The 13,427-nt window shown below is 38.0% G+C and overlaps 1 protein-coding gene across 2 annotated transcripts in view; it reads left to right on the plus strand.

The window, feature by feature from the left end:
* Positions 1-8,861: 8,861 nt before the first annotated feature.
* The window catches only part of KCNK2 (potassium two pore domain channel subfamily K member 2), a 209,670-nt gene continuing 205,104 nt past the window's right edge, over positions 8,862-13,427 (plus strand). Inside the window, exons 1-2 of one of the 2 annotated variants that reach the window (XM_006155832.3) lie at positions 8,862-8,953; positions 9,481-9,677. In XM_006155832.3, coding sequence (XP_006155894.1) covers positions 9,644-9,677 — 34 coding nt within the window. In that variant the 5' untranslated portion in view covers positions 8,862-8,953; positions 9,481-9,643. Of the gene's footprint in view, positions 8,954-9,212; positions 9,678-13,427 lie in introns of those variants that run through there. The other variant, XM_027774714.1, reaches the window with a different exon arrangement.

Consider the following 13,427-nt stretch of genomic DNA (forward strand, 5'->3'; position numbering starts at 1 on the left):
ACCTATTGGGTCATTAGAAAAGTCACAAAGCCCTTTTTGCATAGGAAAATATATCGTGACTTTTCCAACAACCCAATATATTGTTTTGCTAGCTACATTATAATAGCTGCATTATAAAGGTAGCCTACCTAGGTTATTAGACATTTATCTTGTCATCTGCCCAATATTATGTAAAATAGCACAAATATAAAGAACGTTTAAGTAGACTTTTATTTTTAAATATGCCTTGGGTTGGACCTGTAGTATAGTGGTTAAGGAACCCAGATCCCATGAGGACAACCACGGTTCAAATTCCAGACCTTGTACCTTAAAAAAACATATACTGAGCACATGTATGTTTATGCTCAAAATGGATGAGATGGAAAAAGGGAGAAGAGATTGTGCCACGACCGTGCCGTGTTGGTGGGGAGGGCTTCTCCCTTTCCCTTTCTTTCTTTCTGGCCAGTGCATGAATCCTCTGGCAATTAAAAAACAGATAAGCCTATGCTGTTAGAATAAATAAAGCAGAATTTGGATTTCAGGCTCCACAAGATTTAAGAGTAAAAATATTTTAAACTGAAAGTTATATTTTCAAGGTACTTATTTCATTTAGATATATTTTTGAGAGTCTGAAACCCTACTTTCCTAAAAAATATCATTGTTCTTACTGATGATTTTCCAAAGTTTATGACTGATATTTTACAAAATTCACATTACTTGCTTTATGTAAAACTTCTTTAAAAAAATAAAAACTACAAAAGCACAAAGCAAAATCAGAAAAAGAAAACAAATCTCTGAAATTTCTGTAGCTCATTAATTCTTTATATCAACATCTTGTTTCATGATATTTCATAATGTTAGGTAGAAGACAGTACTTAACAATTTTATGTGGTATGACATTTTATAAGGAATATGGTTACATCACTGGACTCCCATATAGTCAAGCATGGTTCAAGTCCCAGACCTGGCAGCTTAAAACTCATGCCATTCACGTGTGTATGTGCGTGCCCCAAATCCTAAGAGGAATGGAGAAGGGATTGCGGCATGGCCATACCCTCGGGGGGGTGATTTCTTACTTTCTGTCTTTCTGTCTCTCTGGAGAGTGCATGTGCCCTACAGGAAAAATCTCTCTTAAAAAAGAAAAGAAATGATCATATGGCACATATCCCTATATAATGTAACTATATATAATTATATATTGCTATATAACACTATAGTCATATGTCGCTAGTAACAGGTCTAAGTTCTGAGAAACGTATCAGGTGATTTCATTGTTACGGGAACATCATAGAATGCACTTACACAAACCTAGACAGTATAGCCTACTATTCATGCCAGGCCGTGTGGTATAGCCCATTGCTCCTGGACTACAATCTGTGTAGCATGTTACTGTACTGAACACTGTAGGCACTTGTGGCACAATGATAGGTAGCCCTATAGATAAACATGCCTAAACATAGAAGGAGTACAGTAAACGTATGGTGTAGAGGCTAAAAAGTGAAGGCCAGTCATGGTGTGATGGTTAAGGTGACTGGATCAGAGTTTGAGTCCTAGATTCAATGGCTTACAAAACACACTGGGCACATGTATATGCATGCCCCAAATCTCAAGAGGAGAATGGAGAAGGGATTGTGATGTGGTCATTCCCTGTCCCACCCCCCACCAGGAGGTGATTTCTCACTTTCTCTCTCTTTCTCTCTCTCTGTTTCTCTGTCTCTCTGGCAAGTGCACACACCCTATAGCAAAAACTGGAAAAAACAAAGATAAAAAAATGGTATGCGTGTGCCCATATAGGGCACGTACTATAAATGGTACTTGCAGGATTGGAAGTTATTCTGGGTGAGTCTGAGTGGTGAGTGAATGTGAAAGTCTGGGGGACCAGCAGTTAGCGTAATGGCTATGTCGCTGGACTCCCATGTAGTCGACCGCGGTTTGAGTCCTGGACCCGGTGGCTTAAACTCATGCCTGGTGCGTGTGCGTGCCCAAGATCCCGAGAGGAGAATGGAGGAGAAGGGATTGCAGCGTGGCCATCCCCTCTAGGGGCTGATTTCTCGCTTTCTATCTCTCTGTCTGTCTCTGTCTGTCTGGTGAGCGCATGCGCCCTATAGCAAAAATCTCTTCAAAAACCAAAAACAAGTCTGGGACATCATTGTACATGATTGTAGACTTTATAAACACACTTAGGTTACACTAAATTTATTTTAAGTCTTTTCTCAACAATGAATCAATCTTTGCCTACTATAACTTTCTTACTTTATAAACTTTAATTTTTTTAAACTTTTTCATTCTTTCCTAATAATATAGCTTAAAACACAAACACGTTATTCTATAAGTATTCTATAATCTTTTTTCTATTGTTAACATTTGGTATGTTTATGTTTTTTACTTCTTAAATTTGTTAAAAACTAAGACACAAACACATTAGCAGGTTCAGGATCATCAATATCACTGTCTTCCACTTCCACATCTTTTCCCACTGGAAGGACCATGATGAACAAAACAAAATGAGACTATATGAAGCACAAGAGAAAATGATGAAATCAAGAGATAAAGATGAGATGTGAGGTTGCTGGTATACCAAAGCATACTGTCTTGCAGTAAACTTTATTTTATGAGTGGTAGTACACCTCTAAATAATGAGACACAGTGTAGCAGATACATAAAGCAGAGACATAGTCATTCACTGTCATTTAAAGTATTGTGTACTGCACACGACTACATGTGCTAAGCTTTTATACAATTAGTAATGCAGTAGGTTTGTTTCCACAAATATTAGCAATGTGTTGTGCAGTGTAAGGGTGTCCACAATGGAACTAGGTAATAAGAATGTTTCAGTATAGAATTATACACACATGTATACATAGGTGTCTTATCCTGGGTTCCTCTGAAAGCTGAATCTAGGACAAGGTGTAAGTGCTAATACTTGATTGGGAAGAGAATCCTAAGGTGACTAGAGTGAAAGAAAGAGAAGTGAGGCAGAGAAAAGTAGAAAGCAAAGATAAGACATTGTGTTATTATGCTGATCACTGCTTCACAAAGACCTACAGAGAGACAGCCATCTCATCAGCTGAGCCCTGCTTGGGCCTTATGGCATTGGGCAGGCAGTGTGGCAAGACTCTGCCTCAAAACCGCCCATCTTGGGGAAAAAGTGAGATGGCATTTATTTGCCAGCTATCTTCCATCTTATGCTTCCTGTGGGTCAAACTTAACCCTTTGGAAGTTGATTCCTCTGTACTTAAGGTATTGTATAGCTTGGCCTCTTTGACAGCTTTGGGGAAGCCAAAACCTACTCTATGGGTTATGTGCTTCTAGAATCTAAGTTTGGAAATGGTAGGAGAGACCTCAGACATATTTCTTATTTAAGCTCAGGTTCAAAACCATGCAGCAGACCCATAAGTAGGCCTTAGGGGCAGTGGCTCTGATGGAAGAAATTGCTGAGGTTCTAAGAAACAGGTAAGATCAAGAGAATACAAACGGGACCATAGGATGTGTCTGATGCAATATTAAGCATTGAAATAACATCAACATAATATATAATGCATTTTCAAATCTCTGCGTAACAGGAGGGAAATATATATATACGCGTACAGAATAGAATATAAAAATATGTTGCACTTTGGAATGAGTGTTTGTATTTACTATGATCCAAGTAAAAGTCTTAAAACAGACTAATATGGATGTATTTAGAGGACTTGGTTTAGGATGCTAAAGAAATATATCTTAACTCCTCCTTCAATTACTCTAGGGTTAACCACTTACTTAAATCATGCATTTGTGAAAATGGATAGGATGATCTACCAAAAAATGCCAAGAGTAAGATGCCCAGGAAAAGCTGTTTTCCCAGAGTAGAAGTGGTTAGATATTTGGATTTCAAAGAGCTTCCCTCCAGGCTGCCTATAGAGTAAACAAAAAGAGCCTAGGAGCCAGCAACACAAGTGGAGAAGCTGAATCAATAAACTTGAAATCCAGAAAACCACCGTGTGAATAATACTCTTTTGCATAAACAAGAGTGAGAAATACAAGTGCTAAATACTAAATATATTTTCTAGATGCTATATAGAGAGATCTGTATAGGAAAAAGACTTCATCTAGAAATCAACATTATAAGGGATCAAGATGAGATTGTTGGACCAACATATTTATAAACAGAGAAGTTGGGCAAATTGACGAGTGCTTGTGGTCCCAGCTACTTGTGAGGCTGAGGCAGGAAGGTTGTAAAATAGCAAGACTATGAGAAAAAATACTATGCACCCATGCACACATACACTGAGGAAATTATGCAATATAATGTCAAAAGTAAGTTGATTTAAAAAGCAAGGGGCAATTAACTTTGAGGTGGAGTTCCTACAAGAGTTCCATGTGGAGAGTAAAATAATGCAAACTCTTTGGAAGATAAAAATATTTTTAGGGTCCTTTAAGTGTGTGTTTCATACTGTAGCATGATTTGATCATTTCTGTGCTAAGTGTAGGTAAGTTCTAAACACACAAATTTGGAGAGGCTGTTGAGTTAGAGGTTGCCCCATGGAAATGGAACCTCTACATGGAGGGCTAGAGCAGCCTAAGGGGTAATTCATGGCTGCTGATGTTTTCTGAATTGTTTTAAATTATTAGGAAATATTACATAAAAATTTTAGCTTAAAAATTAAGATCTGATAATGTGAGACCACTGACTTGAGAAAGTGAGTAGCCACTGCATCTTTATTTATTTATTTTTTGGAAAGATTTTTGCTATAGGGCATGAGCACTTGCCAGAGACAGAATGATACAGAGACGGAAAGTGAAAAATCACCCCCTAGCGGGATTGGCCACACATCAATCCCTTCTCCTCCATTCTCCTTTCAGGATTTTGGGCACAAATGCACATGGGCCCCGTTTGAGTTTAAGCAACTGGGTCAGGGCCTTGAACCACAGTCAACTACGTGTGAGTTCAGCAACATAACCATTATGCCATCTGCTGGTCCCGCCAGTGAACATTATTAAAGTTTCCTTCACTTCCTGAATTCTCGCATCTTTTACATCAGATCAAATCCTTACAATCATTCATGCACCCTCTAGGCAACTGATTTTGTGACTGTTCTACCCAACCCTCTTTAAAATTACTCCAGAGAAGTGTCACCCAAACATTCATCTTTTAACTTATCTTTTTTAATTTTTAAAAAAGTTTATTCATTAATTTCTTCAGAAAGAGAGAGAGATGGGCACCCCACTCTAGAATCTACCCTCAGTTTTAGCCATTCTATATTAGGATGCGCAAGGACATCCCAGGAAGTCCCCAGCTGGATTACTAAACCAAAGTCTTCCCCTCGTGGATCTAGATACATTACTATTGCACTGCCATTGATCCTCATCTTTTAACTTGTTTTTTAGTATTTGTCAACTTTGATTCCGTCATGCTTGGTGAAATTACTTGACAATCTCATTATGCGTTCTTCATTGCCATCCATCTCTAGCCATACCTCAACCCAACCTTTGACATAGACACTAGTTTGGTGTTTGTCCTGAGCTTTCTTGGGATACTTCTCAACCACTCCAATTTGGGGGTTTATCTTCCCTTTTCTGCCTCAGTATGAAAGTTAACATTGGTCTCATAGGTAGAGGCACCCAATATTGTCCTATATCCATCTAAATGACTGGATGTGACTAGCTTCTTACCTTCAGTGTGCCCATAGTGGGTTGATTTATGAATGACTTCAGTTTCCCCTGTATCTTTGTACCTGCATCTTTTAGTAACGAGTTCCTTCCCACTGCGGTCTTTGCGCTTGACTTTTTATCTTGTTTTGAGCAGTGTGATCTTAACAAGGTGACACAAACAAAAGCTTTAAAGTGCACTTGTACATTTCTACTTTCTTTCTTGTCTCTGATTGCCTTGAAATCATACTTCCACTTGGCTGAGATCATGCCCGTGCGCTCCTGTTGAAGGCATTTGAAAGACATGTGCAAGAGGAACTAGAAAAAGAGCTTGTTTGTCTCAGTTGAGTCTATCTTATGCCAGCCTGTAGTCAGTGGACCCCCAAGCGGTCCACTGCCAAGATCAGCCGTGTCACCTTCGCAACATGCAGCTGACTGCTTGAGACCAGAATTGTCACGCTGACCCACAGAATAGGCAGTAATAAAGGTCTATTGTTTTTAGCCACCAAGCTTTGGAGTAGGTATATATTATTAATATAGCAATGGATAATTGATGCTGTATCCTAATTAGTGATATTTTGGTTGTGTTCGTAATGTACTTTTTCTTATAAGAAATGTTGCTATAGGAAGAGCATGAGCATTTACGGACTAAACGATACACCAAGTAAATATTCTTACTATATTTTGAAGTTTTCCAGAAGCAAAGGAACAGAAAATAATTGAAGGGTTGCTTTGGGGTAGATTGTTTTGATTTTGGAGAAAGTAAACATGTCTCATCTAAAAATTGAACATGTTCTGGGGACATTTAAACCAATGTTTGTGTTGTAAATGGTATTCCAGACCCATTTCCACATAGGTAGGGGGATCTTGGGTTGGCATACAGAAAATATTTCCGACAAACTATTGCATTCACTGTTGCTTTGAGGTCTCTATGCAGAAATGTGAGTGGAAATAAGTGCATTGGGGAACCTCAGAAGGTTTGGCAGTGCATTTTAGATGCTTATCTGAGCCACACGAGTTAGGAATCTGGAATAGAAGTCTCCTAAGAATAACCATTCTCTCAAAATTTCCATTCCCTCTTGTTTTTGGCAGAATTAAAAATTCCGTGGAAATGGCTCATGTTGCAAGACTTCTGTGTGGTGCTGGCCAGCGCCGGGAAGGAGAGCAGCCCAGGAAAGGAAAACCAAGGCAATGTGGTTGCATGTTTTCACGCCTTTGAAAAGGTTTGGGTTTGGCTCAAACCAAGAAAAAGCATTTGGGGTTTTTATTTTGTACCAGCTTTTTCAAATACCATTCACCTGACTCATGAAGCTTTGCACATCAGGAGGAAACAAGGGAGTGAATAAATTTTCAATATTCTTGATATCCAAACATACTTTGTGTGAGATTCCTTGCTGGGAGGATGAACAGAATATAGCTAGAGAATGCTGTACTCAGACCTCCCTTGCTGGAGATCGAAGTGGCAAAGCAATTGGTTCATCAGCCAAGTCATTACACACCAGTAATACAGGTGATACAAAGGTATACAAGGCTTAGGGGTTTTTTTTGTTGTTTGTTTTCTTTCTTTATACAGGTCACATGGTTGGACAAGAGAAACAAGCCCAAACCAAATGATCCTGCTCTGTTCCAAAATTCCACTGGAATTTTAGAATCCAATCATACACACTTGTGTTTTTGGGAATAACTTTGCCAACTCATCTCACTATTGCATATGCTAATTACATTGCCTGGAATGCTTTTGCCACCTGTTGTCTGCTTGGCAAATTCTAATTTCTCCCCTAAACCCAGTTCAGAATCAACCTTTATCTTTCCAAACTTAATTAACTCTTCTTTCATCTTTGCTACCTCTCTACTTTGTACATATTTACATCATCGGATGTAGCACACAAAAATGTGTTCTTAACACAATGCCTGGGGCAGAATAGATGCTTGATAAATGTAAATGGATTGCCTAATACACTACTGCAAAAACTTTTCCTATTCTGTAACACATGAGCTCACAATCAACCTTAGCGTCACCCTTATTTCTCAACCCTATACTAATCAACCATTTGTCATTCCCAGCATGACTTTGGTCTCGGTGACTTCCACACATCCTCTCTAGCCTCTAGGTCACTCTGTCAGCCTTCTTATGTGAAAATATAAAAGTCCAGCAAATGCTCACGGGTTAGTACTTTTTGATGGGCTGGTCTAATTCTAAGGTGATAATTTAAAAAGATTTTAGCTTCTGGACTCTAGCATCATTTACAGCATTGAAATTACTTGATGTCTAATATCATAATATCTAGATTTGAAACACAGAAACTCCCATGAAGTTAAAACAGGATAAAGATAATCCAATTTAGTTTATTTTTCAGGTTGCCAGTGGCTGGATACTTCATCAGATTAAAGCATGAGATGGTATTAATGAATCAAAGGTCAGGGGTTCACATCTCTGTCTGGTCCCATTAGCACTATTATTTTTCACGTTCCTTATTCATTCCCTTCCCTTGGTCTCAGACAAGTTTTCTACAAGTAAGTGCAATTGGGTAAAGGAATATCCAGAAAACTCACTCTTATTTCTAGAAAAACCAGCTGACAGTTTATGTGTTATTGCTGTGTCTGTGTGTGTGTATGTGTGTGTGTGTATACATATGCACGAGACAGTCATTTTTGTATGTGCACAGAAATAAGTGGCTGTCTGTCATATAATTTGAAAAGCCTTCATTGTTTCAGTCAGTTGGAAGGATTATGTTACGTGAATACTGATATTTAACGTACATTATCACATTTATTACCGTATCAAAACCAGATGTTTAAAATTTGGGCTAGAAATTCCATAGCACAGATCATATTACCTCAGGGTCACCCCACCACCTAATGCTCACTGCTCAGCTGTATTTTGTTAGGGCTTTAATAGAGCAATAATGTGTTTCCACAAGTCTTAGTCTGGTATTAGATGACATGTGGGCTAATTTTGGTCGGTTGAGCAGACTGGTAGGGGGTTATACAAACCAGAGCAATTTGCTTTCCCAACAATAAGGAAACATGTGAAGAATTATTACTAATAGTCAAGGCATCTCTTTCTCTTTCTTTTGCTGTTTTTCTCCCCTTGTCTCTCTTTCACTCTTTACCTTTCTCTCCTTTATTTGAAATTGGTTGTCATTTTTGTTGTCTCCAAATGTCTCTTAGACTTCTTCCAGAACAGAATCTACCTCTAATTACTTTCAGCTCTCATCCAAAGCTCCTTAAAACTTTTCTCCTGTTTGACTTTCTTACATTGCTTCTATCCTGGTAAAACAAGCAAGTTCCAAAAACCAATAACATTCCCAATTCTAAAAATTATAACCAATGCAGTTTAGATAAGGTAAGAAACAAGAAATAAAAGCTTATGTGGAATGGAGCCAACGATTCATCTGTCTGCATTAATAGGTTCCAGCAATGGTACTTACTACAGGCACGGAAAGCCTGTTTGCCACTGCATTTAGCAAGCACATGAGCTTAAAAATAAACTTTGACAATGTAGATCTCTTTGTCCTTTCAGGAATGGAAAACATTATGTACTTCAAAGCATACTAAGCCTGATTTGAAAATATAGTGGGGATATTGTTTCTCCGGCAATTGGGAGGGGACTTGAGTCTGCTCACAGTACATAGATGGGTATGGGTATGTGTAAACAGCCACACGCTAGTAGGAATAAATGATGATGGCAAGTTCGACATGGTCATTCATAAGGAAGAAACTGTCTTCTAAGTTGTCTGGAATGACCGGGATATAGTTCCTCTTTTTAATCAGGGAATTTCTTCCTGAACCTAACTGCACAAACAGAGGACTTGAGTAGCACATTTCACTTGCATACAGCAGCGTTTGTTCATTTTGAGTGTTTTTGGACAGGAAATCGATCTACAGGGTAAAATTCACACAAAAAGGAAACAGTATGGGACGATGGCTTGTTAGTGCAAGTGGCTCTGCTTTGGAAATTACGGATAAGAAACGTTGGAGGGAGAACAGCATTAAAGATGAAAAGCAGGATGACTCCTGATAAAAACATCACCAAATGATGAACCCACGAGCAAAAAGGAACTTCTACTGTAAGTATCTTTGCAACAATCAGATGCATATTATTTGTTTTCAAAATTTCTTGAGTTTGCTGAGTAGATTTCCAAGCAAGTATTTCATGTAGGGAGTTTTCATTATAGACAGATCTATAATTAAATTCATTGGGAGGTTCCAACAGAGGATTAGTTACTGGAATTTTTTCCATGGCCTTGCAACACTACCAATAAATTGCATGTTAATTCAGGCATGTTTTATACAATAGGCAGGTTATATTAGGATTTTATTGTGTGATGCATTGTTCTGGCAGTGCAAAACTGATCAACCCATATATGTATAAATTCCATTGCATATGGGTTCTGGTCATTTATGTTTACTTTGGTTGCATGTTGTGGTTAACCCTGTACTCAATTTGTTAACATGTAGATTCACATATATTATTTGTAATTTACTTCAAGAGAATTTTGTTATTTCCTGAGTGAATCTTACTTGTATAGTAGAGAAGAGATGGCTTAAAATCTTGAAAGTGGAGAGGAACAGGTTTGATAGCTTAAACTAAATATGAGAAACTAAAACCTAAATCTTTTTTATGTTTCCATAGACTATTTGGCAAGCAGTTTCCTTTGAAAATTATTTAGATGTCCCTTATACGATTTCTCATCTCACAAGAATATTGTCATGGCCTTAGAAATGTAAAATAAGCTCATCGAAAACATAATCCTATATAAATAAGAAATAGAGTGATCCTTCCTTAGCACTTGGTGCATAGTTTGCACTTAATAGATATTTTCTGAATGTAAGTAAATGCTTGTGTTGGATAAAAAAAAAACACATATCCTAATTTATAGTAATTGTTTTATGTCAGGATTTTACTTTCTAAACTTATCCATGATTGTGATTAAGTTATGTTTAACAAGAACCATATAATAATAGGGCTATACTGTGTTGCCTTTTTAAATAAGAAAAAAATTTTAAACATCAAATTTCTAATTAATTGCTATTCTTTGTTATTTTTTGGGGGGATACTAAAGAATCTGTTCTGTGTATTGTTTATTTCAAAGGGTATCACCAAGTTTTCAGAGCCTATCAGTATATAAATTAACTAGGTATCAGCTCATTTTCATTTAGTATGTGGTGTTCAGGTGCTAGTTTATGTTCTCAGGACTTGGGATTAGCACTTTTGAAGGCTCCTTGGCTAGGAGGTTAGTGGGTAGATCAAGACACCAGCCTAGTCTTCATGTTGGGGGAGATCATTCCTTTTAAGTGTAGGGACATGAAAATAAACCGAGAAGTGAGCGGAGAAAGAGGCTCTGGGAGTCAAATTGCATGTTCCTGGAGTGACAAAGAAGTCAAAGATAATGGGGGGAGGAATTGGTGTGGGAGAGAGCTAGAAGAATGAACTCAGTATAGCTGCCACCACCATCTCATGATGCCAGATAACAGTGTTACAGTACTCCAAGGTTTTATTAGGTAACTTGGTATAGACACTTGTTAAACTGAACATGTCTTTCTGCTACTACAAGTAGGGAACTAGCAGGCTGTACGTGTGAGTTTATTGCATCTGATTAGAAATGGTGAGATTGGGATCAGCAGTTAGCGTAATGGCTATGTTGCTGAACTCCCATGTAGTCAACCGCGGTTCGAGTCCTGAACCCAGTGGCTTAAACTCACGCTGGGCGTGTGTTCATGCATGCCCAAGATCCCGAGAGGAGAATGGAGGAGAAGGGATTGAGGCATGGCCATCCTCCCGGGGGGGATTTCTTGCTTTCTGTCTCTCTGTCTCTCTCTCCTTCTGGTGAGCACATATTCCCTGTAATGAAAACCCTCTCTCAAAAACAAACAAACAAACAAACAAAAAGCAATGGTGTAATCATCTCAGTAGAAACTGACATGAGCTGCAAATAGTAGCAATTATCATTAAGGTAGTATGCTTTTGGATAATATAAAACTTGGTTATAATCTTAACATTTGAATACGCTTGAGGTGTGTGTGTGTGTGTGTGTGTGTGTGTGTGTGTGTGTGTGTGTGTGTATGTGTGTGATCATAATACATGACAGTAAGTGAGCTTAAATGATCCCGTTAAGAGTTCAATGCAGTCTATTTACAGGTAAATTAATCCAGGTCAATCTGTCACAAAGTAATTCTAATTAGAATAAGATAGTCTACAGAAATTGCTTGGAAGTTCTTTTAAGACTCACAAGGTCGGGGCCAGCAGGTAGTGCAGTGTTTAAGGCACTGGATTCCCACATGGTTGAGCATAGTTTGAATCCCAGAGCTGGAGACTTGAAACATGCCAGACACCCAAAATCATGCAATTCTGGGTGTGCACATACCCCAAATCCTCAAAGGAGAATGGAGAAGAAGGAATTGTGGCATGACCATCTCGCCTGGGGGGTTATTTCTCGTTTTCTGTCTCTCTGGCGCGCACACACACACCCTATAGTAAAAATGTCTGAGAAAGAATCACAAGATTAGTTGATTGTAACCTCATCAGCATGAATACTTTTCAGGCTAAACTAATATGGATTTATTATACAGAGTGCTGAGCCCTCAACCAAGGAATGGCGCAACTAGAGAAATCCTGTCTTTTAAGTTTTTCTTAGGACAGGAAGGTATTTGACTATCATATCAAAACCAAGTAAATAATACATAACAGAATGATTATGATTTTGGAAATTATTTTCAAAAGGCAAACTAAACTGTAAGTTTAGACTCCTCCCACCACAGCAGGATCAGGATGTAATTTTTGATGATAAATGATAACTTGAATTTTCATGGTATGCTGTAGTTTTTTTTCTGGTTAGTTGTTGGACATCAAGTGATTTATAACCAGAGCCATCCAAAAAATTTTTGTGCCGTTAGAATAAGCTTCATGCCAGTGCTGATATATTGTAGATGAGGAGGTTCAGCAAGGAGAAAAAAGAAAGTGTTCTGGGTTAGACAAAATGTGGGTTAAAATTCTAGATTCTCCAGTTGTAAACTGAGACTTTGGTCAAATTACCTAGTCACTAGACCTCTGGTTCTCCATATATAAAATGGAATTGATAATTGTTCTGTCTATGAATTTTTGTGAAGATTAAATGAGAAAATTTATGTCAACTGTCCAGGATATGGTAAGCAGATGATAAGATAGTTAAACTACATGGGCTATAGGGATCTTTGAGTTTAATTTTGAAGATCTAGAAATTCTAGCTCTTTATAGTAATCTGAATTCCTTGATCGTGCTTAGCACCATACAAAGATGCAACTCAATAGAGATATCCATTCTCTAACTAGTGAAGAAAATTGTGGTCCAGCCTAGTGACACAGCTAGTAGCAAACTGAATTACAGTGCTGGAAGTCTCATGGCTGACTGTGGGCTCAGGTCCTTAGGTGAGCTTGAAAACATACCTAGTATGTATGCACACATATACCCACAACCCTGAGGAAGTGGTGAAGTGGAAAAATGGGATTGAGGAATGACAAGACCTTGTCAAAGTGTGTCTGTCTCTCTCTCTCCAGCATACATATCATGGATAAAATAAATAAACTTTAAGACAACTGAAAACTGTAAAGCTAAACTACAAGTGTGGTAAAAGAATGAGTACAGCAATCAGAATGCATGAATTAGAAGTAATGAGAGGTGTTTTGCTTGTTGTTTTAGAAGTGTTAGGTGATCTAAATCAATTTGAATGACCATTCTACAGTCCTCGATGATTAAGACCGTGGAAACACTGGACTGACCACTGCTAATTAATTTTCTCATTCATTTTTTATATATAAAACCTGTGTCTAATTATCTTAGG

The sequence above is a fragment of the Tupaia chinensis genome, unplaced genomic scaffold, assembly GCF_000334495.1.
Source record: "Tupaia chinensis unplaced genomic scaffold, TupChi_1.0 Scaffold000473_1, whole genome shotgun sequence".
Lineage (NCBI taxonomy): Eukaryota > Metazoa > Chordata > Mammalia > Scandentia > Tupaiidae > Tupaia > Tupaia belangeri.